This window comes from Nyctereutes procyonoides, unplaced genomic scaffold, assembly GCF_905146905.1.
Source record: "Nyctereutes procyonoides isolate TBG_1078 unplaced genomic scaffold, NYPRO_anot_genome, whole genome shotgun sequence".
Lineage (NCBI taxonomy): Eukaryota > Metazoa > Chordata > Mammalia > Carnivora > Canidae > Nyctereutes > Nyctereutes procyonoides.
In genome coordinates this window covers 65,616,765-65,641,884 of record NW_026575052.1, presented here as the reverse complement: position 1 = coordinate 65,641,884, position 25,120 = coordinate 65,616,765, and the positions used below count along the sequence as shown (strand labels likewise).

The 25,120-nt window shown below is 39.7% G+C and overlaps 2 protein-coding genes across 4 annotated transcripts in view; both read left to right on the top strand.

Annotated features, from left to right (window-relative positions):
* The window catches only part of RSU1 (Ras suppressor protein 1), a 250,150-nt gene that overhangs the window by 90,117 nt on the left and 134,913 nt on the right, over positions 1–25,120 (top strand). For all 3 annotated transcript variants that reach the window (XM_055332420.1, XM_055332419.1, XM_055332418.1), the window contains one exon: positions 22,102–22,234. In XM_055332420.1, coding sequence (XP_055188395.1) covers positions 22,102–22,234 — 133 coding nt within the window. The remainder of the gene's footprint in view (positions 1–22,101; positions 22,235–25,120) is intronic.
* LOC129513560 (2-acylglycerol O-acyltransferase 1-like) lies at positions 6,943–9,616 on the top strand. The gene is made up of 2 exons (XM_055331684.1): positions 6,943–6,949; positions 9,000–9,616. The coding sequence occupies exons 1-2, from the start codon at positions 6,943–6,945 to the stop codon at positions 9,611–9,613; spliced, it is 621 nt and encodes a 206-aa protein (XP_055187659.1). The 3' UTR covers positions 9,614–9,616.

Genomic DNA, 25,120 nt, shown 5'->3' with positions numbered 1-25,120 from the left:
AGATGGATGTTGAATTAGGTCCAGTTTTTAGTTTTTCCTCAGTTAATTTTTCAAGTTTGTGGTGGTGTTCTGGATCGTTATCAGTATATCGAGGCGCTTTTCCTCCCCCGGTTCCCCACAGCCCCCCACAGCCCCCCACAGCCTGGCATCAGCATGGTTGCCTTGGTACCTGTTCCTGAAGGATGTCTGCAGCGAGATTTGGTTGTTTAAATAGCACGACTTGTCATCTAAAAGTAGAAGTCATTAGCACGACGCCGTTTGGCTAGAGGTGTCTTCAGTACTGTTTTTAAATTTTTCTTATTTTATCACTTTACTGTTAATGTTTACACATTTCACCCCTGGAAATTTCAGGGCCTGGTTCACAGTATGTTTCTGGAGTGAAAAATGCAAAAACATTCTCCTGAAGAGTCTCCTGAAACTTGTGCCAGAAACAGTGGCCTGAGTTAGACATACCATGTCTTTTGAAAGATGTGAACTTTGAAATTCCAGCCCTATTATTACCTTGCACGATTAGTAATACTTAGATGTTTATAACTGTAATCCACAGTTGAACAGCCATCTGCTGTGTTTAAGGAAAAGGATTTCTAAACTTCTTGCTAGCTTATGTTTGAACTTTAATTGGTCTTCACGGTGATTGTGAATGTACCGGAAACATTTATTTATCTCAGACAGGGTAGCCTGTGTTTTTGTTTAATGTAAAAATTGAATTCGGTGCTTTGGTAGGATTTGTATCCATTTGTCTCCATTCCGCGTATCTCCTCCACGTAATTATTACAAAAGATGCAGCCAGGCGCAGCATCTTCGCTCTTGCCTCCCAGGTGAGTTGACCTAAAGTCAGAAACTGCTATCACTGCATGGGTGAGGGTGGCAACATGCTCCTTCAGTGGTGGGCTTCTCTGTAGACACGCCGCCAACTGGCAGCCTGTTTTGGGAGGGATATGCGGTAATTAGTTGCTTGAAACTCTTCCCTCGTTAACTCCAGGTAAGTTATTAGAGAAAATGTTCTGGAGTTCAGCATGATGGTTTTGAACACAAGAAATTAGATTTAGCCATCAGAATATGTCCGCTATTTGTAAAACAGTCAAATCCTAGACAGTTTCTTTCCTCGCGTGGAATCATATTTTGTCATTAAAATAAGATCTTGCGTGAGCCTCATGGCTCACTTGGTCTAGTAGATACAGATCATAGATAATGAGGTCTGGTTTTTAGGTACATTAAATTTTGGACTTTTTTTACTTTTTCTTTCTTTGGTAAGGGTAGGGATAGTCAAGGAGTCAATGAAGAGACCTCATTTTTTGGTACCAGCTAATTCAATTTGGAAAATAATACACTGTATTGCTATTAAGTAGTGATTTATATTCATTATTTTAAATAACTAAAGCATTCAAAGGGGTAAAAAAAAAAAATCCACTCAGAATCTCAGCAACTTAATTATTACATTTCAGTGACCATCACTTGAGATAAGTCTGTTGATGTGGACAGGAGGATATGTCAAGAGATATAAAGGCAATATATTTATAAGTAAAAAACTTGGGGGGAGGGGCAGAGGGAGGGAGAGAATCCCAAGCAGGCTCCACATCCATTGTGGAGACTGATGTGGGGCTTGATCTCACATCCCTGAAATGATGACCTGAGCTGAAATCGAGAGTTGAATGCTTAACAGACCGAGCCACCCAGATATATATATAAAAAAAAAACACAATGTTTTTAAAATGTTAAATTTTATTTAAGAAAGGAAAATCAAATGAAGAAATTATTAAAGTTGTACTAATTGACCAAGAATATCAAGGTATTAATTCCTAAAAGATAACTCTAAGTAAAAATAAAAATTACGGGTAGCATTGAGGCCTCTTATACATAGATGTCAAGCTATACATATGGATACACTTCAACGTTTTACATATAAATATATGTAACTATCTTTTTAAAAACTATGTTTCAAAATGGGTTGATGGCTTTTTTTTTTTTTTGGTAAGATTTTATTTATTTATTCATGAGAGATACAGAGAGAGGGAGGCAGAGACACAGGCAGAGAGAGAAGCAGACTCCATGCAGGGAGCCTGACGTGGGACTCTTCCTGAGCCTCCAGGATCACACCCTGGGCTGAAGGCAGCGCTAAACCACTAAACCATTGGGGCCGCCCCAGAGTTGATAGTTTTTTGATTTGTTCCTAATTGGCTAGATTTAATGATTAGGTAGTTGTCTTTCAGAGAGGCTGGTTTATGTCCTGACTTCTTGCATACTTGCAAATACCTGCCCTTCATTATTTGATAAACAATTTATTTGTCTGGGTATAAAAACCTTGAGTAACCTTTTCTTTTCCTAGAATTCTGTAGGCATTGTCTTTTGACATTGAATGTTACTAGGGAGACCTCAGAAGGCAGTTTGATTTTTTCATAGTGAGGGACTTGTCTTTTCTTTTAGGCTAGCTTTAGGATTACTTATTTATTTTCTCTCTCCTTCTTTCTTCACTATATTTATTAAAGCATAATATACATAGATAAAAGTCCATATGGCATAAGCTTATAGCTTAGTGGATTATCATTCTGTATAATTTCAAGCATCAACTACACAGGTCAAGTAATAGAAAACCCACAGCATCTTAGAAGTCCCCCTTGGCCTCCTTTCTGCCCCAAGGTAACAACTGTCTTATCTTAACTTCTAATACTATTATTTAGTTTTTCTGGTTTTGAATTTTATATAAAGAGAACTACTTAGTATGTACTCTGGCTTCTTTCATTTGACATTGTGTTTTGAGGTTCATCTGTATTGTTGCATTTGGCTGGATTTCATTCATTTTTGCTACTCCCATGTGATTTATTCATGCATCAGTCCTGTTTCTCTGAGATGTGTATTTGAAGTGTTTCTTTTTTTTTAACTTTTTTTTAATTATTTATTTATGATAGTCACAGAGAAAGAGAGAGAGAGGCAGAGACACAGGCAGAGGGAGAAGCAGGCTCCATGCACCGGGAGCCCGACGTGGGACTCGATCCCGGGTCTCCAGGATCGCGCCCTGGGCCAAAGGCAGGCGCCAAACCGCTGCGCCACCCAGGGATCCCTGAGATGTGTATTTGCTTAAAACAAAATCTCTCCCACTTTTTAGACCTTGCCCTTTGGGGGTCAAGAGTGGAATCAGAGGCTCTCAGAGTGCCTCCTCTCCCTCCTTTCTGCCCCTTCCCCCTCTCAGGGAGTGGAGATGCTTGTTTGCACATCACCCATCAGTTCCTCTTGTGCTGCTTGCTATGGAACAGGGTTATTCTGGGAATATTCACTTCCCCCCCCCATTTGTCTAGCAGACCCTCACACTTAAGTATCAGCACTTCAAACAAAAGGGCCATTTGATGGGGCATTTAGGACTGTTACAGTAATCTCTATCATGCTTGAATGCTGAGGAGCTCTGTGTCAGCTACCAACATTCCCTCTCACTTTGGTTGAAATCTCCCAGAATTCAGCTACTGTTCATCATAATTTCTGATAGGAGGCAGTGATGTTTTACTTGTTTCATGTAAGAGCTCATCCTCTCCTTCCTCCCAATGGATTTTAAGAAAGGGGAATACAGAAAAATGCTTTTCCACCATCCCAGTTAACTGGATGGCTCCTAAGTTACCTTAGATTTGAATAAGTATGTTTAAAATCCGCGACTGATCATTCAGATTGACCAGTATGGGAAAGCAGTGCCCTTTGGGTGCCATCTCCATGGGTCTTCTTCCTTACCTGCCTTGCATTGAGCCTCCACCATTCCAGGTCCAGCCTCTTGCCAACCTGTCTCTTTCATGACCTGCCTTAGTTGAGGCTGGTTATCTCAGAAGAGTGCTTTAACCAGTGGGGGTAAATTATAGCATGAGGCCAGCTTTATGTTCCTTTACAGGTTTTTAATATCAGGGAATGGAGAATTATTGTAGGCTGCCTTCAAGTAGGAGCTTAATATTATCATTCATCATCAAATAGCAACTGAAAAGTGCCATTGGAGCTCCTGCTCCTCTGCTTCACTGAACTGTAGTGAGGCGCTTTTTGTTCTGCTGTGTGTAATTTGGTACCAACATGGCAGCCCCCTGAAGATAGAACCATAACTTTTACAAAGGAGCGGCACTTCTTTGAAAAATGTACATAGTTTAAAGATTTAAAGTGGCAGCAACATTTTTGAGGAGGTATTTTCTTCAAAAGGTTGAAAAAATACTGGCTATTGTATAATTAAAGAGAAATTTAACCTTCATGTCTGGTTATAGTCTTCTTTTTCTGATCTACCAAATGGTACCCATAGTTAAAAAATGCCAGTAAGGGGACGCCTGGGTGGCTCAGCGGTTGACTGTCTGCCTTCCGCCCAGGGTGTGATCCTGGAGTCCCCGGATTGAGTCCCACATTGGGCTCCCTGCATAGAGCCTGCTTCTCCCTCTGCGCCTCTCTCTCTCTCTCTCTCTCTCTCTCTCTCTCTCTCTCTCTCATAAATAAATGAAATCTTTTAAAAAAAAATGCCAGTAAGAATAATGAAATCAGAATGCCACACATTTGACTCCCCGAGCTCAAATTGTGTCAATTAATATAAGTTACAGAGCATTTTATGAATATATATAGTTGTTTGAATTATATATAAGTAGTATGCTCTTCAGAAAGCTTGATTTTTTTTTTTTCTCCTAACCTCTGCTTTCTGGAGTATTGTCTATTTGGCCCTTCTAAAATGTTAGATGGGCCTGTTTCTTGAAGATACTTAACTTTAATTGGGAATTATTTTACTTATGAGTTCCACCTTCATGATCTCAAACTAGCTCGTTGTCTCTCCTGAGAATCCAGACCATATACCTGATGGTCTATTTGCACTTTGTGGTCCCACGGGTCGATCTTGGCCATGCTTGAAACCGTGCTCGTCTCTTCCTGAATCGTGTTGAAGTCGGTGATGACCACTCTCCATGTGTTTGCCATAGAAAAGCCTGGGTATCAGTTCTCAAGCTTTTTCAAATCAATTTTCTAAATCAGAAGTGCTCCTCTTCTGTCTTTCTCATTTAACAGTAGAGTAGTAGTAATCACTGTGGTAGTGATAGAGTATATTTCTGTTGTACTTGCTGTGTGCCAGATACTGTTCTGAAAGCTTTACATCTGTTACCCGTTCTAATCCCTTCGTAACCCTGAGAGGTGAACACTTACTTTCCTCATCTTTCAGAGGACGGATGCAGCAGGGATACAAAGAGTGTACGTGACTTGCTCAAAGGCTTTTAGTAAGTGTATCTGGGATTTGGCTGGAAATACATGGAAAGGGATGAGGATTGCCAGAATATTGTTCTTCTGTTGCAGTTATTGGTACACTGGCTGTTCTCTGCCCATTTCTCACCCAAGTGTATGAACGTGTTGACATTAAAGAGTTGGTCTTGAATGTAGCCTAATTAATAAAGAACATTTTATAAGTCATTCAACTATCATTAGTAACAGGTTCGCCTGGAACATTGCTTGGGCAGCTGCTGGGGGCTCACTGCCACATACCAAAGTGCCTTTGTGGCAAAGACTGTTGATTGTCTTGCACAGAGTGACTCACCTGTGCAGTCTCTGGAGGTCTGAGCTATGGCTTTCCTGCTTTAACCCTTTCATTGTTTTATACACGTGCAGATAAAGCCCAAGCTCCATAGCATGACTGATAGGGCTCCTGATGGTCTAGTGCCCCTTGCCTGTCTCCATACAAGGCTCCCTTTCTTCCCTGTAATTGTGGTTTTGGCTCTTTGCCTCTGATGATTTCCTGCCTTATCTGAAGACTCCACTAAGATCCAGACTTGTTCCTGATCTCTGCCTCCATGTCTACTCTGTACCTAGTGCCTGTTGTTTTCTGATTATCTCCTTGTTATATTTATTCATTGGAACCACTAGACTACAAGCCCCTTGGGGCCAGTTTCTTCTTTGTGACAAAAACTATACTAAACAAGTGTTTGTTTATGGACAAGTACTTTGATTAATCAAAATCAGACTTTGTGCAGCTCTAGTTACTTGACTATCAGGAGAATGAAGAGTGGGTGTTACAGGCAGCACTGGTCCCCACTCTCCTACCCTCCTTACACTGAGATTCGTGTGTAGAGCCCTGACACCCAACCTTAAGATGAGCTCTAATCCAGTTTGACTGGTGTCTGTAAGAAGAGAGACAGCAGGGCTGTACTCCCACAGGACAAAGACCAATGTGAGCTCACGGTGAGTGAGAAGGCAGTCGTCTGTAAGCTGAGGAGCAAGGCCTCAGGGAAAGCCAAATCCGCCAACAGCATGATCTTAGACTTCCAGCCTCTAGGCTGGTGAGAAGATAATTTGATGTTGCTTAAGGCACCTAGTCTGTGGTGCCCTAGCAAACTACTGCAGTGCCATATAAAATAACTTCTGAAAACCTATGTGATATCTGAAGTTGTGTGTGTGCACATGTTAGGCACATGAAAGAGAATTGTGCTCCTTGGAGTAATTTATTTTTGGCATAGTAGACCTAATAATAGGAGAAACTCCAGTACTATGAGAAAATGTTTAGCAAGAAGTAATGGGGGTTTTCTGCCGAACCTGAATTAACTGTAAAATTCCTAGGACTTTTTCATTCCCTAAATGTTCTCATTGATATTGTACAAATTGTTTTGTGTTGTAAAATCAAGATCATTTATGTAATTCAGCTATTGTCTGTAGTCAGTGAATCTGTGCATTTCTGTTTGATTTGTATTTAGGATTTGTATTTGTAGGTGTATTTCTGAAATACATATATTTACTTGCTGTCTGAGTATTTTATATCTGTTTTATATCACAGTCATGGTTATGTGCTGTTTTAGGCGTAGTCAGCCGTTTTATGCTGACCCCAGCACACTTCAGAGCATGTTTGCCATTGTCACTGTCTTTTTTGTTTTTTGTTTTTTTTTGAAAAGGGAAGAGAGAGGAAAGAAGGAAAATGAGCAAGAATAAGCAAACAGACAAACTGGTCCTTTCTGACAACTCACCATGGCATGTAAGGAGCAAAGCTTGGCGTGAATCTCATTGCTGCCATTTGCTGGCTCTGTGGCCTTCAGGAAATGACAGAAGTGTCTCCAAACCTCATTTTCCTTAACTGGGAGGCCCCTTCACCTTTTTCAAGTGCCTTCGAGATCATGTATAGAAGGCATCCAGCCTAGTCGGTTGTACATAAATACAAAAAGTGTTTTCCTCATTTTCAAATTGTTTTCACTTAGGCCATACATGTTGTTTTCTCTCTGTTGGGGTGAGCTCGAATTGTGCATGCTGACCGTAAACACTGGTAATAGTCCACCGATTGGACACACCTTTGGGGGCTTGCTGCGATGCTGTTGAGTCTTTACCTTCCACTTCCCGGGCAGTCTTTTTCCCTGCCCAGCTCACTGACATCAGCAGTGTTGGTCACCACCACCAAATAGGGCAGCAGAGGGCACACATCACAGTCTGTGGTGGGCTGGGATGAGGTGTACCATCAAGTGTGTTACTGCCTTTAAAACTTTTCTCCCAAGTCATGTGAAAGGCACCCTTAGGGGACCACCTCTCATCCTACTTGAGAAGTATATCACCGTCATTCATAAGACACCAGGAAAAGAAAAATGTGTAAGACAAAATCCCCATCCTATTTCATAGGGAGGGATGCTGAAAAGGAAACATTTTGGTTATAATTCTAGTTTGGTTATGTGATGGGAGTTACAGACACAGCAGCCGCTGCTACAAGCGGAGCCAGGCACCACACAGAGTGAGACTGTTCATAACAGCGTCTGTGTCCATGGAACTTACAGTGAAGTTGGAGAAACAGACCAAAGGAAAAAACCAAGCAAACAAAATTCTAAAATATAATAAATACTACAAAACAAATAGGCTTTCTGGTAGATCAAAATCACAGGGATCAGATTTCTGTGGAGAAGTACAGACTTGTCCGAAGAGGTGACATTGAATGAGTTACGTTTTGTCAAGAGGCCCAGGGAGAAGGCATGTTGGTTGGTGTAGGAGAAAGGCCACACCACGTTTGGCCATGGTCATCCAGTAAGTCACACGTTGTTGATGCAAGGGGAGTCTGGACGCCTGTGAATGAATTTGCACGATAGCATTTTTAGGGTACAGGTGTTTAAAAGTTGAAGCCACTCTTCTGACCACTGTGCGGAGCCTACTTTGTTTATCCTAGACTTGAGCATTTACGATTTTAAATTTGCACTATTGAATACAGGGCCTGGCTCTTGATGAAGCCTTGGGCCCCATTTGCTTGTATTTGCTGATGTCAGATTAACTCAAGCAAAAGTTTTTTCCTTGTGAGCACCTCTTTTAGATATCCAGGTTTTAAAGATTAAATAAAATAATAAATGCAAATAGTTTATAAAAGGTCACAAGTAGATAGTTTACTACTTTCAGTTGTCATTTTGTTTTTTTAAACAGCCTCTTGTTGTTGAAAATAACATTAATTCTAGTTCTCTTTTTTCTGATAACCGTTTTTATGATGATAATGGTTAGGGAATATCAGGGTAGTCTGACATTTGATGGTAGCAAGCTGTAATTTTGAGATTGACCACGCCGTGTAAACTAGTAGCAGTCAGAAGACTTGTTTCAAAGTGCCAATGCCTGGAGCCAAGCCAGAACTTGGCTAATTTGAGCTCTGTTTTTTAGTTAATAAATTGAGTCTCTGAAACACCTTCACACATTGAAAACAATTTTGTATTTGTGTTTGTTGATTGTTTTTTCCCTTGAGTAGAGTATCCTAGTACTTTCCTTTTTTATTGTTTGTTAACTGTGACAGTATTTTATATTTTTAACCCAAGACAGTTGGCTTTCCAAAAATACTGGAAACAAATCCATGATGCAATCATCCTCACCCAAATCCCAAGTTGTGGTGGATCTCTGTTTTCTCTCTGTTATTTATAGTCAATACTTTTTTTTCATATGTTAGGAATGGTAAATTGTCTAAGTAGATCCTTGGGGAGTAAGGTAGACTTTTTGTTATTGTTTTTTTTACCATGAGTTGTGGTCATTTCACTTTCACGTTTCTTAAGCCTTATTGTGAATTTTTTCAAAAGATTTTATTTATCTGACTGTGTATCTTCACGTGCTCCCATTTTGGTTCCGGTGTCCTCTCTTCCAAGAATATCTGATGACTAGTGGGTCAGTCTCAGTTTCTAAGAAAAGTGTGTCCTATGTGCTGAGCAAGGAGGGAGGTGGAAACATTTCAGTCATTGTTCTTGGGGGTGCAGAAGAATCACTGGATGCCCATCCTGGAAAATTCACTCTGTTCATCCACCAGCGGAAAGGATTTGTTAAAGTGGCTTTGACCCATGGTCCCTCCTTGGTCCCGGTGTTTTCTTTTGGAGAAAACGAACTATTTAAGCAAGTTAACAACCCTGAAGGCTCATGGCTTCGAACTGTGCAGGAGAAGCTACAGAAGATCATGGGGTTTGCTTTGCCTCTGTTCCATGCCAGAGGGATTTTTCAATACAATTTTGGCCTGATGCCCTATAGGAAACCTATCCACACTGTGGTTGGCCGCCCAATCCCTGTTCATCGGACTCCGCACCCAAGCCCGGAACAGATTGAGGAATTGCATCAGACTTATATGGAGGAGCTAAGGAAATTATTTGAAGCACACAAAAGGAAGTACGGTATTCCTGAGCATGAAACTCTCATTTTTAAATAACCGTACTCTTAGAAGACATATAAGAGGATGAGAGAACATCCCATTGCAGGATACATGTTTTAAATAAGGTGGTTTTTTTTTTCTTTGACTCTGGAATCAAATTTGCAACTCAATGCAACTGAAAAGTATTGTTTATGGTGATGGATGTTGATGTGCACCACGTGTAAATAAATAAAAATACAGTGGTGTCAACTGGAAAAAAAAAAGTGAGAGATTACAAAGCGGAGGGGGGGGGAAGGAAAGAGAGGAAGAGGTTGATAAGCAGCCTCCCCACTGAACAGGGAGCCAGACCCTGGGTGGGGTGGGGCTTGATCCCAGCACCCTGAAATCATGACCTGAGCTTCGCGAAGGCAGACGTTTAACTCACTGAGCCACCCGGGCACCCCATTATTGTTAAGTTTTTTTATACGTATTTATCCGCTTCTCTCTTTGGGTTCTGCTTGACTCTAGATTAGCACCAGAAAGTAAAGTCCTCTTGTTTGCGTTTGAGATGTTTATTTGCCTTGTATCATTTACACCGAAAGACAGTATAGTTACCTGTAAAAGTAGGAACTTACCAGATGTTTGAAATTTTTTCCCCCGACTCTATGGTTTTTCTGTTATAGGATGTCATTTTTGCTTTTATTTCTCAAGTCCTAGGGTAGGGTGAGTGTGTATGTGGGTGTGTACATGCACATGCATATTTATACACATGGAAATCCTGCTTTAAGATAGTTGTGGTTTTCTTTGCATTGTTTCTTGGTTCTGAGCCATTATTGTTAAACTCGAAAATAAGTGAAGGTAAATTCATCAAAACTCATTAAAATCGGTTGTTAAAACATTACCTAAAAAACATTTGGCGTTTTACTTTTAGTGTAATTTTGAATTCACTGGAAATTAAATTATAGTTGTGCAGTTTTTCATGTAGATTTAGCATTTGTGTCACTCACGATTCTTAATTATCTTTATACATATTTTATATGACATAATATCTGCACTCTTACCATCTACAGCCTCTGCAGAGAGTGTAACACATGGCACCGAAGTAATAAAAATGTAAGCTCTAGAGTGAGGAGCAAAGCTGAAACAAGCCATTTTTACATATAACTTAAGTTTAGGTTCTGTGTAGTAGATTGATCCCTTACTTAACCTTTAATAAAATTGGATTCAAGGGTATTTATATATAAATAAAAAAATAAAATTAATTTCGTTTCATACTTCCATATGAGCAAGTACTTGGTAATATATTACAATGACACTTAAACTTCAGTATTAGTCCCATTGGCTGAAAAATGGCCATACTTTTTAGCAACCATTTTTGAGGTCAGCCATTAAAAGGTCGAGTTGCTGCTATTTAAGAGGGTCATTAGGATTAATTTATTATTATTAAGAAGGTGGGATCATATTCACTGATTGAATCAGTTTATGTTTGTTTGGCCTTTATCTCCTATAGAGTTATCTAAGAAGTCATTTCCTCTCTTCACATAATTTTGAAAATAAAATTTGATAGAAATCTAGATATGCTTAAGACTCCATCCACACAGACCCTCACAGTCTGCCAACTTCCCTTAATGAGTTCCTGAGTTATACTTGCATCTAGATCTTGATCAGGTTCTAAGTAATGTTAGAATATTTTTAACACGTGCAACCTCAGAGTACCTTTACAGGTGTTGAAAAGAGTGAATTAGGGAAGTGCATGTCTATATTAATGCTGCCTGTTAAAAGTAATCACTCTGTCATCTTAATGAAAGCGTATCAGCCTGAGGCATTCTCTGCCAGTGTTTGCGTGGAAAAAGAAAATACCTGGAGGCAACCAGGCTTTCAACCCTTAAGATAATGTTTCTGATGATAGAATTCTGGACCAGTGAGGGAGGTGAGGGGGTATATTTCTGTATGTGCCCCCCCCCCCCAGAGCTTTTTAAACCTTGTCAAGTTACCAACTATTCCAACACTACCTCACTTAGTATGTTTTTGCAGTAGGAGGAGATGTGCATCCTGTCTTGGAAAGACCAAGGGCTTTGCAAGAACCAGATAAATTGGCCTTTGAATCCCAGCTATGCCTTATACTAGTTGTGTGACCCTAACCTCCCTGTTAGTTTTTGCTTTTTTAAAATGAGAATACTAATACTTTCTATGCAAGATTGTAGTGAGTGCTTAAGGTAATGTAGGCAAAGTTCTTGAGGCAATGTCTGGTGTCTGGTACGTTCTACGTGCTTGGTAAATAATAGTGATTATAATTACATTGACAAAGATGATAATGGTAAGCATTTACTGATTGGTGGAGTTTTTTTGATATCTTTAATAAACTAGTAATAATATCTAAAAGTTCAACAGATTTCAGTACTCAGGATTTAATTTTTTTTCTGCTTTATTTAAAATTTTAAAAACCTATTAAGAAAAACCTTTTATAAGTTTTTTTAACTTTATTGGGGAATAATTGACAGATATAAGTGTATATATTTAAAGTGTACAACATGATGATTTGGTATACCTATGCATTGAGTTATTACTAAGATTATGGTTATAAATAAACTGATTTTTTGAAGTGTGATCTCTGCACCAGAAGCATCATCTACCCCTAAAATCTTGTTAGAAATGGAAACTCTTGGGTCTTACCCAAGTCTTCCTAAATATTTATTTATTTTTATATAGCTTTAACCTACTTTGTTTTTCATTTTAATTCAGTAGTTAACATACAGTGTTATATTAGTTACAGGTGTACAACATAGTGATTCAGCAATTCTGTATGTTACTCAGAGCTCACCTTAATGCATGTATTCTTAATCCCCTTCACCCATCCCCCGCCTACCTCCCCTCCAGTAACCATCTGTTTGTTCTCTATGGTTAAGAGTTGGCTTTTTGGTTAGTCTCTGTTTTTCTTTGTTTTGTTTCTTAAATTCCACATGAGTGAAATCATATAGTATTTGTTTTTTTCTGACTGACTTATTTTATTAATACTCTCTAGCTCCATCCATGTTGGTACAAATGGCAAGATTTCATTCTTTTTTATGCCTGAGTAATATTCCATTATACACACACACACACACACACACACATACACACGCCACATCTTTTTTATCCATTCATCTCTTGGTGGACACTTGGGCTGCTTCTATATTTTAGCTATTATAAATACTGTAATAAACATAGGGGTGGGGATCCCTGGGTGGCGCAGCGGTTTGGCGCCTGCCTTTGGCCCAGGGCGCGATCCTGGAGACCCTGGATTGAATCCCACATCGGGCTCCCGGTGCATGGAGCCTGCTTCTCCCTCTGCCTATGTCTCTGCCTCTCTCTCTCTCTCTCTCTCTCTCTCTCTCTCTCTCTCTCTCTCTCTCTCTCTATCATAAATACATAAAAATTAAAAAAAAACATAGGGGTGGATATATCTTTTCAAATTAGTGTTTTAGTAGTTTTTGGGTAAATACCCAGTAGTGTGATTACAAGATCATAGAGTAGTTCTATTTTTAACTTTTTAAGGAACCTCCATACTATTTTCCAGAGTGCCTGTACCAGTTTGCATCCCCACCAACAGTGCACAAGGATTCCTTTTTCTCCATATCCTCATCAACAACCTGTTTCTTGTTGTTTCTTGTGTCCCCCAAGTCTTGCTATATCTTACAAAAATTCTGTATGTTTTAACAAGGCCTCCAGGAAATTGTGATATACACTCAAGTTTGAGAACCACTGCTTCTGTGTTTCTCAAGTGAGAAACACAGAAAAGGGTAACTTTTTTGATACTACCATTCAGAAGTGACTACTGTTAGAATTCTGAGTATATTTCCCTCCTGTCTTTTTTCTTGTGTGTACGTACTTAACTGTATTTTTTCTAGTCTTTTTCCTATGTATACATGTAAATACTTATGCTTTTTAAAAAAAACATGCTATACTATGAGTTTTATAGCCTATTGTGTTCAGCTCAATATTAAGTCATAACTATTACTCCATGTCATTAAATTTTACTTGAAAACATTTTTAATCATATGGCCACATAATATGAGAGCTTATAATTTATTAAGCAACCCCTTAGACATTTGAGTTGTTTCCAGATGTTGAGGAGGAACATAAGCAACACTGAATTGAAAATTTTGTATTCATAAATCACTGGGGATATCTGTGATCATTTCCTTAGCATAAATTTATTAGTAGGATGGAATTACTGGGTCAAACAGTATGAACATTTTTATAGTTCTTAATATGTATTATCAAATTACCTTTCTGTAAAGAGGTGCCATTTTCTACTCAGACCAGCCATGTAGAGAGGTATCTAATTCTCAAACCTTGGCCAACCCTGGGAATTACAGTCTTTTGAATATGTACCAATTTGATAGGAGGATGTTTGCAAACTTCAAGTGAACGGGATATGATTTGATGTCTTTCTTGTCTTTGCATTCACTTACACTTTTGTGTTCATAAGCATGAATGGGAGATACAGTCTTAGATTTCATCTCTTATGTGTTAAGAGTGTTAATTTCTGAAGTTTACTCTTCTTAAACAGCCTGCCCCTTACTTCTTAAAGACTTCATAAGTTTCATTGAAAGGGAGCTGCAGCTCTTCTAAAGGTGTGCTATGGAACAAAAATAATTGGGCAACGTGGATGTGATGGTAAGCTCCATGCACTTTGAGCTTTAGGGTGTAATCCGGAAGTAGAGGGCCTTGAAGAAGAGAACAACAAATTCTGTCTGTAGTATCACAAATCAAGTAGGTAATGCTCATATTAATCCTCAATCTTGCTAGTGAGGGAATTGTTGAAGGAACCTGAGACAGAATGTTAAGTAAATGCTAAACTAGCTGAAAAAAAAATATTTTAGCAATACCATGGCCATTCTGTATACGTTCCTCTTAAACAGCTTTTTTGATACCTTTATCAATCCAATAAAAAGTTATGGCACTGAAACTTAACATACAATTTAGTTTATGTTGCATTAAACCAGTGACTTCTGGAGTCTCCAGAGGGAGCTCAAGCCCCCTTCGTGCTGACATTTCTAGCCTCCCTTGTGGTCATAAGGATGTCCTGAATGATGGCATTTGGGAGGCTTGAGCATCAGGAGGACTGTGAATGTCCTCGTGCACTCTGGGAACTGATGCCAGGAGGGTGCCTCAGACTGCAGCTGTGTAGGAATCTTTCAGTCTTCCAGGAAAGTAAATCAGTGTTCCTAAAGTTTATCTTAACCCTCCTTTTGATTCCAGACATTTGAGAAGCTTATGATAGGGCCTCTCCCTCATAAGAGGTTCACCCTATAAATAATACTGACTTACTACACAGTTTGGGGAGGTTACAAATTCCATGAGCAAACCTGTTTGAGGCAAATTGTTTTCAAGTACATATTCTTACTCCTTTGCAGATTTCACTTAATAATAATGAGAAGAATATTTTATATTTATATAGTGATATCCAGTTTATAGAACCATTTTATACACTTTCTGGTGCTCTCCAGAGTCTGATCAATTGGTACTATTATCCCCACTGGGCAGCCAAGGAAATCAAAGCTCGGAAAAACAAAGCACAAAGATTTACCCAGAGTGTCGCGGTCACAAAGTTGATGAATGTTACTTGAGATCAGGAGCCAGGTCTTCTGCCCAGATCCTCTGGGCTTTTGTCTACACTTGATAACATTACATAATAAAAGGAAAATCTGGCAAGCAAAAATGAGAACACCTCCCATTTGAAAGAATGAGTAGGAAATCCTACATGAACAGCATATTTAAAACGTGAATTTTTTTATTTAACATCCAGTGGAGACTTGCAAGATTGAAGCAACTATGGATGTGCATTGGGGCTGCCACTGCTCTTTTGTTGGGTGCTCGTATTTACAAGTGCCTGAGTGACCCTTTTTTCCATCTGACTCTGGAACACAGATATCAAATGACCAAGAAAAGCATCAGAGAGAAACCTGCATAAAACACTATTTTTCTTCATTGGTAAAAACAGGGCTTCTGAACCCTTTAAGACAGGCATACACATAAATCAGATGCCACTTTTGTTGGAGCCATTTGGCAGGATATTATTTTTATTCTTTTTTTATTTAAATTGTACTCTTCCCTGGACTAGACTGGAAGAGCAACTGTTTATTTAAGTGTGTATCATAAAGCAGCAATGCTTTGGGTATATTAAATGAACAGAATGCCTATTTTAAAAATATGTTGCCAGAAAGGCTAAGCAGACAATTGCCAGAATGACAGGGTGGCCTCAAATTCCCCACAGAATAAATTTGAGGGCTGTCATGAGACATCCCAGCTTACTCTGATTGCATTGATGATGCATGAAAGAGAAACAGCTTCAGACCTAGATTCTCAATCCAGTTAGGGCTTTATAGACCATCTATAAAGCATGGTGTTTGCTGCAATAGGATGATGCTGTTTTAAATAAGATGCTTTCGTTTGTGCTAATTCATATGCTTTATGTATTTTGAATTGGTTTTTGGCATTTCCTTTTAGTGCACTTTATTATTTTTTAATTATAATAACCCATATTTGTAAGCACATGGAATTCTTGGGAGAGAAAATAAATAGTTTACCCTTTGCTCTGCTGGTTCAGATTTCTGTCCTGCCTTAACCATCTCTCTTAGGGGAAACCCACATTAACAATTTGATGTATGTGCCCTCTTCTTTTTTTTTTTTTTTTTTCACATAAACATTTACTCAGGCACATACATGGGATTTTTTTGTTTTTGTTTTTTTTTTTTTCAAAAAATTAAATCATAGCAAACTTAGAATACTCTTAATTTTATTATTACAGTATAGACCTCTTTCTAGGTGAATGCATGCAAGTAAATCTATTCCATTCATTTTGATAATTGTAAGGCTAGAACATATATTATTCTGCTGCTCACCTGTTGGTAAACATTCTGCTTGTTTCCAGTGTTTCATTACTACAAACATTTACTGTAACAACATAATAAGCATTATGTTATCCTTATGATCATTTTCTGCTCAGTAAAGTGTTTGGCTAAAGAAGTGAGAATGTAGGAGGAACCTTCCATCTTCAGTTTGTTAACTGTAATCATGTACTTCTGCCATTAGCTGTATGATATCTAGTAATAAGAATTACAGAGATTTATGTGTAGAATATCTCTTTATGTATGGAGCGGCCTAAATGTAACTTTTATTTTGTGTTGGAGTCCTTTGTGGTTCGCTTCTGTGTATGCACTCACTGAGGAGCAGAGGTGATCTTTCAGCTGTCATAATGTCCCATCTAGACCCCTTCCAGAGCAAATCAGTTACCTGCATTTGGGCAAATCTAGTACGCTAATGATGTGTACTAGTTTTACACATGGTTTGCTAGTTTTACCTTGTTAGACCATGGCCTTAGATTTCTGTGAGTGAGCTCCTGGCTTTGAGAGTGCATTAATTTAAAAAGCACTCTGTGGTATTTTGGAATTATGAAGGGAGGGAATGCTGCTTTGATGATGTGAAAAATTTGCCCAGATCCTCTGGATTGCTTAATATATGATAAATAATGTTTACTGGCCACATGTTTCAGGATTTGGAGTACTCAGGAAGAATCCTTAACAAGGTGATTATGAAAATAACCGATTTCCGTAAGTGAAAATGACCATGTTTATTAATGGAGCCGCAATTGCCTATTGCCTTCCATCCCATTTATAACCAGCAAGGACAATTGTTTTTGCGTGATTTAGTGTTTACAAAATTATGGTTGCACGGCAAAGCTTACCGTACTAGAGGCTCTGGAAAGAAGCATATGTGGTCCTTTTTGCAGGTAATAAAATGGAAAATCCAATTTGCAATTGCAGAATGCGGCCCTGAGTGATATATGATCTTCATAGCCACATCGGTCAGGGGGTCACCGCTAATCACGGCGCTGGCTGGCTTCCCCTGTGGCCTGGGCCTTCCCACTGAAGAGGGAGCAGCGTGAATCTATGTCTGGGAGCCAGCCAGCGTGTCTGTAGATGCACCACTTTCTAGCTTATTAGATCCTCTTTGTCACAGCGCTTAATCCTGCTGCCTGCTCCTTGTTAGAACACCACCGGAGCGCCGCTCAGGCTTCTAATAAAGGAGCCGGGTGAGGGCACCTAACTAGACGCACCGAAGCGTGCGGCAGTTCGGGGGATTGCATCCTGACAGCGGGGTGAGATGCTTCCTGCATGTTATTACTGGAGAGGGAACCTACCTCCGACAGCTGACAGATGAGCTCTGCTGAGGCAAGGGTAACTTGTTGCTGGGCCAAGATGAGACGGGTGTCATCTTTTCACACAGTATAATGGCCCAGCTTTACTCTAATTATATTAACCCCCTTCTGAAACTGCTGCATCCCGGGCCGGAGACAAATCGCCAGCCGGGAGGGTTCCAGCCACCGCAGCCAGGCAAAGGAGGACTGTATTCTCCGCCGGTGACATTAGGTGCAAAAACAAAAGAAGCATGTTCTATTCCGCCAAGCCCGGTTATCACTCTGAAGAGTCATTGCCCGGCTTGGCTTGTGTGATTTCCATCTCCGTCACCTGCGAAGAGCTGCCAGCTTTAAGGCTGTCCACGGACGTTACACATGGTTTTCACAGTTCTTTGTTACAAAGAAAGCACGGCGTTGACCACAGAGCTATCGTTTGGGGGGGTTTTCTCCCCCTCAGGGTACCTGGATCGCTCTTCTCTACTGGCCTCCCAGTCCTGGTAGCCCTTTGAAGACCTGGGACCCTGATCGACTGGCATTGCTCTGTACCAAAATAAACAGACGGTGCTGGGCGAGGGCAACCCGGCACCCTGCCCCCTCCCCCTTTAGCTAGAATGCACAGGTGAGTGTGAAGTGAGAGCAACGGAAATGCTCGTGAAGATCTGTCCCATGGTCCTTTGTGTGTACCCCAACTTTCACACTCCTTTTCCTCGAAGGGTATGTATCTAGCCGGATCCAGGTCTCTTACTTAGCAGACGTTGTTAGCAGTCCCCTCTGCCTCTTCTGTCTCCATTGACAGTGCTTAAATAGAGACATTGCTAGGGATTGACAGATCTCCGAGGGGTTAGAGGCTTCAGACAAAAGGGCCCAGAGAACACGGCTGACCTTTCTTGGCATTATTCCCCTAGCTCTGTCTTCCATGTGTGGCAGTCAGGGAGCGAAGAACTTTAGTACGTGATTTTCAGAGGATTACCTCTAAGAAGGCTGCAGGCTTCGTGAGAGGCTGTTAATAAGTTAACAAGAGGCCACGTACATTCCCAAGTGGGTATGTACATTGTAGGTGGTAGGAAGTAGGCTCTTCTTTCCCACAGAAATATGTACCCGGACCTCAGGTTCAAAGATGATCCATTCTAATGTGCTTTCCTCGGAGTATACCTCTGCTTTTGATTCTTGGGGCAACCTTTGGATGTTGGTGGAAGGGAGCTTCCTTCCACCCCTGATACACCCCAGGAAGGTAGTCCTCTTTCTCTTAACCATCCCATGGACATCATTCATCCCTGAGCAAATTTGGAATAGCTGAGGATTGCCTGGAGGGGCAGGCCGTCCTTCCTAGAGCCTTACCCTGGTCAGGGTGCTCTCACAGTGACCCCAGGGCCCTGAAAATACAGCACAGTGACAAGTGCTCTGTACTTCTTGTTGCCTCCTCTCCTTCTCTCACTCTTCTTCCACACAGTATAGTATCCCTGTGATCCCAGTCTGAACCAAATGTTAAAAGGAAAGCAATCCACTTGAGTTAACTTGTGGTAATGGATAAATGATGGGGAGTCCTAGATGTTCATCAGGTTGAATTGTACCCGTTAGGAATTCAGACTCTATTTTTCAGTAGGATAAACAATTTTGGGGAACAGGGAGGAAAGATCTTTAGGTCAGGGTAGCCACTAATGTAGATCCCTTTGCTTAAGAATTGCTCTGCTTCCCTATGCAATTCATGCTTTTCATGGCTTCTCTTTCTTTCTTAGCCACTTTGGAATATAGATTTTTCCATGATTTATTTTTTGTAGTTGATTTCATGCTGATGTCAGTGGGCAGGTGTTAAAGGCAGGAAGATATGTAAGCATAATTTGTTTATTGGGTGAATACTTTAAGAGAGGTGATCACCTCTGGTATGTCCAGCCTCAACTTAGTGAATGGTTACACCACGGTTTCTGTTGCCTCGCATGTGGGCCCTTCCCTCAATGACCATGCTTCCTAAGAACAGTGGACAATGTATTCACTGCATTTAGAACAGAACACTTAAGAAATACAGAATTGTTGTTTGGAATTATTTTTATTTTTTTTTTTAATTTTTTTTTTATTTATTTATGATAGTCAGAGAGAGAGAGAGAGGCAGAGACACAGGCAGAGGGAGAAGCAGGCTCCATGCACCGAGAGCCCGACGTGGGACTCGATCCCGGGCCTCCAGGATCGCGCCCTGGGCCAAAGGCAGGCGCCAAACCGCTGCGCCACCCAGGGATCCCTGGAATTATTTTTAAATGGAAGACTTTTTTTTCTGACATTAAATTCGTTTTTAGGAAAAGTAGAAATTGGAAAAAAAATTGAGAGAATGATAGGAAGAGAGGACAAGGACGTAGAGTGTAGCAAATGAGTTCCTAAAAGAAGATAAGAATTACGGAGAAATTTAAACAAGACATCAATTTTATCCTGGGAAAGCTAAAACCCCTCCCCAAGTGAAGATAAAAACCAAATAGCCCAGTGCCTACAGGGTCACACTGAAGTAAGATACCCAGCTCAGTAGAGAATTTGTGTAACTCTGGGATTTTCATGGTTTAGAGAATAAAGCCCATTAATTTACCAAATGATTTAATATCTGACTAATGATGTTTAACCATTAAGATGAGGAAATTGACAATATTGATAATCTTGGAGAGAAATTTATCTGCTTATTTTTGTACTTAACATCAACAGATTCTAAGTAGCTTTGGAAAGATCATGATGAATTACTCATAATATTTGGTAATATCTGTTTTCTTTAAAAGCATTTTATTAGGTTGTAATTACGTTTATATTGGTCTTCTCTTCCTCCCCCCCCCAAACAGTTACAAGTTCATATAACAAAAAGAAGACAGATTGAGACTCTCAATTATTTTGTTTTAAGAGGAAATATTAATTACATCATCTTCCCAGTAAAAATATTTGTGCATTTCCGAAGCTCAGATCAGCTAGGAAATTATGTGCTTTGTGGTATACTTCCATTCCAGAATGGGTTTTCCTTATCTTGAGTTATCAGTTATGACAAAATTGGCAAGTAGAGTTGCAAAACAGGACAAACATGGTACTTTGGATGTATCTTGGGAAGAATAATTCTTTATATAGCATTGACCTGTAGATTGGGAAAGTCTGCAAAAGGACTTCCTCAGTAGACTTTTAGGGAAAGGCCTTTGGTGAGTCTCCTGCCAGGTAAACCGCATCCATCTCTGCTCCGTGACTGCACTGTCCTAGTCTCTTGCATAGGCAAGTGTGCAATGGAAAGCCTTTTCATACACAGCTTCTTCCACTTTTGAGTATACCAAGCAAACACAAGAAAGCAACTGATTACTAACATGATATTCAAATGGGTGGCACTTGGCACTTGGCTTTTTTATGCTACCTTCCCTAACTCATCCTCGGTTGATTGAGGTTGTATAACCTGATAACTTCACCAGACATTGGAGAAAGAATCTGAGATTTGGAGTGAGAGCCTTGGGTTCACATCCCCAATCTTAAGTTTTCCAATCTTGGAGACATTACTTAATTTTGCCATGTTTCCATTTTTTCACCTATAAAGTGATGTCAATTACTGACTTTAGGGGATTGCCTGAGAATCAAATGAAGAAGTGCTTATTAAAGGTAATTGGTCAGGCAGCTCTGGTGGCCCAGTGGTTCAGCACTGCCTTCCGCCCAGGGCGTGATCTTGGAGACCTGGGATCGAGTCCCGCGTCGGGCTCCCTACATGAAGCCTGCTTCTCCCTCTGCCTGTGTCTCTGCCTCTCTCTCTCTCTCTCTCTCTCTCTGAGTGTGTGTGTTTCATGAATTAATAAATAAAATCTTAAAAAAAAGGTAATTGTTCAACTGATAAGGACACTATAGATGTGAGTTTCTAGCATTACCATGTTAATGAGATTCATTTAGGGCTGAATCTGTGATGTGCCTATGATACTGAGTGATGCAATAGTAATTTTACCTGGGCAGCATTCTTATCTCCTTTACTCATGTTCTACTTTAATGATTAGTGGTTTTGATTGTATTATATTTAGATCAGAATGGACAAGTGGTGATGTACATCATCAAGTAGAATTTCAGGATGTTCTGAGATCATTCCTTTCAATCTTGGATTGTTTTCTTCTCTGTAACAAATACATAGAAAAATAAACCATATGCTGCATTTGCAAAAATCCCTTCCAAGTTTACTTCCCACTTCCCTTCCTTCCTAATTTCTTGGGCCAGGGTACTTCAGCTAACATTGCTTTCATTCAGTGAGGACTTGAAGTTACAGATTTTTAAAAAATCAATACAGATAACCCAAGAGATACTTGGGGTTGTACCATAGTTACTGGGTATGACTTCTTAGGCCTGATTTGTGTTGGATGAAATGAACTTCACCTTTTCTTCTTTCCTTCTGTCATTTCAGGAAACTTGGATTTAACTGGCCAGAAGCAAGTGTTCAAAGCAGAGAATAATCCCTGGGTTACCCCAATTGCTGACCAGTTCCAGCTTGGCGTGTCCCATGTTTTTGAATATATCCGTTCTGAGACATACAAGTAGTAAGTAGACTATGATTCTCTAAAATAGTAGACTCTCATTTTATAGTATTTGTAATTACCTCATTTTAAAAAAAAACTATCATATGATGTCATATTTGTGGCAGTTAGCTTATAGTATTTTTAAATGTTTTATTAATAACCATGTGTAGTAATTGTCTCTGTTTTATATAGATTAATTGGCATTTTTGAAGGGAATTAATGCCAAATTTGTTTAGAAAAATTTTAAGGTATTAAATTGGTTGAATATTCATGGCGTTCAATGAAATTCATGAGACACATGAAGATCAGCACATACTTTTTTTCTCCGTGGAATGCAAAGAATAGCAAATGTTATGAACAAAATTGTTAAGTGGTTTATTTATAGAATCAGGAGAGACTAGTAGGAAAGCATCATTCTATTCTTTAGAAGCTCTTACTGTATCTAGCAAGATGATAATCTCCCTAAGAGAAGGAAAGGCAGAAAAAGAGAAGGAGAAATCAGCTAGCTTAAATCACAGCATCAGAATCCCTCAAGCCCTTGCCCTGGGTCTAGCTTGTAGGGTGCCAGCCCCGAAACCTAAGTGTCCCCACCTCTTTCTTCCTCGTGGTGTCAGGGTGTCTTCCACCCCCTACTTGCTCTGTTATTATTACATCTTCTGACATTATTTTCCCTTCATCCCACACCCACCCCCAAATTAAAATGATCATTAATCCCTATGCTTCCATAATCTTTAATTCTGAAATCTAGTCTCCTCTCTTTTAAGCAAATGTAGAAGAGATTTGGGGGGAAAAATCCATAGTCCAGTTTAATCCGATTTTGTGTGCAGCCCCAACCTTTGAGAATCTAACATCCCAGCTGGTAGAGGGGAGCTTGAGGATCATTAAAGGTCACATTCAGTTAGGAGTTTGCTTTTTTGGAATCAGAACAGAGCCCCCCACACAGACACACACATCACCACAGGCCTCACTGCATCTGTGCAGGGATAGTGGGTGTCAGGATGAATCAACAAAGCAGAATCCCGACTTGCCAATGGGCAGCTGTGGTTCTGGAGCCACCTCCCATTTACCATGTTCCTGGTCACACATGCAGAACCTGTTATAATCCTGTTTCCAACGGGCAGATCACAGAGAAGATGAGCTGTGAAGAACAATGGTGTTTGAACTAAGACATAGCATCCTCCTATATGAAAGCAGCTTAAAGCATGGTTTAGATTTCTTCTAAGATAATACTGTGACATTTGCAATATATCTGAAGACTTACCTTAAGGGTAAAATGAGAGAAGTTTAAGATGTGTTTTATTGTTTCCTGAGCCACATAGTTATGTGCCACTGTATAGTTTCTCCTTTTTTTAAAAAGAAAGATTTTATTTATTTATTCATGAGAGACACAGAGAGAGAGAGAGAGAGAGAGAGAGAGAGAGGGGCAGAGACACAGACACAGACACAGAGGGAGAAGAAGCAGGCTCCATGCAGGGAGCCCGACGTGGGACTCAGTCCAGGGTCTCCAGGATCATGCCCTGAGTTGAAGGCGGTGCTAAACCACTGAGCCATCGGGCTGCCCTATAGTTTCTTTAAATATGAGTATAGCTCAGCCTTGGAAATTAGTTCATTATGAAAACGTGTGAAAATTAATTGCAAATTGGCAGCTTATTGTTCATTTTGTTCCTTTTAAATTGTCAGTCATTGCTATCATCTACTTTAGATGAGGATCTAATTTTTTGTTAGTAAATGGGAGTCTCCATAGATCTTGGTTTGTAGGTTATCTTTTTAGAAAATCATTGTATATGTTTTAACATACAGAAAAATATACAAACAAGCTTTTATTGACTTAGAACTAGGGAAAATACTCTGTTTTTTATTCTGGCCAACGATCTTTTATCCATTAATTCATAATTTATAGTATATTAGAATACATTGTGTATAAAAGTGCTTCTAATTTTAGTTTCATTTTAAAAGACTAAGTTGTGAATTTATATTACCTCGCAGTCGTTATTAGTCATGCAACTAATCACCATTATATACAAACTATTATATATTATAAACTATTTCTGGTTATTTGAGCAAGGTTAGTATTTTGGATGAATGAGGCTCATTGCTTTGATTGAGTTAATTGGTAGGTTATTTGAAAGAGAATATATGGTGGGACATTTTAATCGGTAACATACTTGTCTGTAGCCCTGTCTCTCTTATCAGCATGTTAGTTTTGAGGATCAGAGTAATCTAAGCAATTTGCCTACTAGCTTCCTCTTTTTGATTTCCTCATGGAGAGTGATGCTATCTTTTACACAGTGAGATGACCATTCAAAAGCTTAAGTAAGCATGGGAGAGTCGTTGACCCCTTTCGAGGGGAACAGTTAGTACCCTGTTCATTGCTTGTAGAGGAGTCTTTATGAGCCTCTGTGGGGAGGATACACTTGACATGACCGCCTCAAGGGCAGGGACCTTTGGCGAATTCCCCCAGAGTTCTCAGGAGGAGAGCGCTAGCCTCTCTCTTTTTCAGTTTTCTGGCCTTGGCTCATCCTCTCGTAGTAGCTGTGCTCACTCCTTTACCAAACATACTAGCCAAATACGTGGATGATTAATTAAGACAGACAGGAAGTGAGACTCTTAGTCTTAAAAAAAAATACACAAAAATGCCACCATCATGTTTCACAGAGCTTTAACATGTAAAGTTTCTCTTTTATATGAATGGCTCTACATGACTATAGCCTCATGTAACCAGAACCCAACTTAATTCTTTATAATTCTTTAATTTTTTTAAGCAGCCATTTCCTAATGAGAGGACATTTAGCTTGAAGCTGTGTATGTGATGATTTTTAAAGAAGCATGGCACTCACTTTTTTCTGAAAAAGCCAGTTTCATATTCAGTTAGTTTCTTTCTTTCTTTCTTTCTTTCTTTCTTTCTTT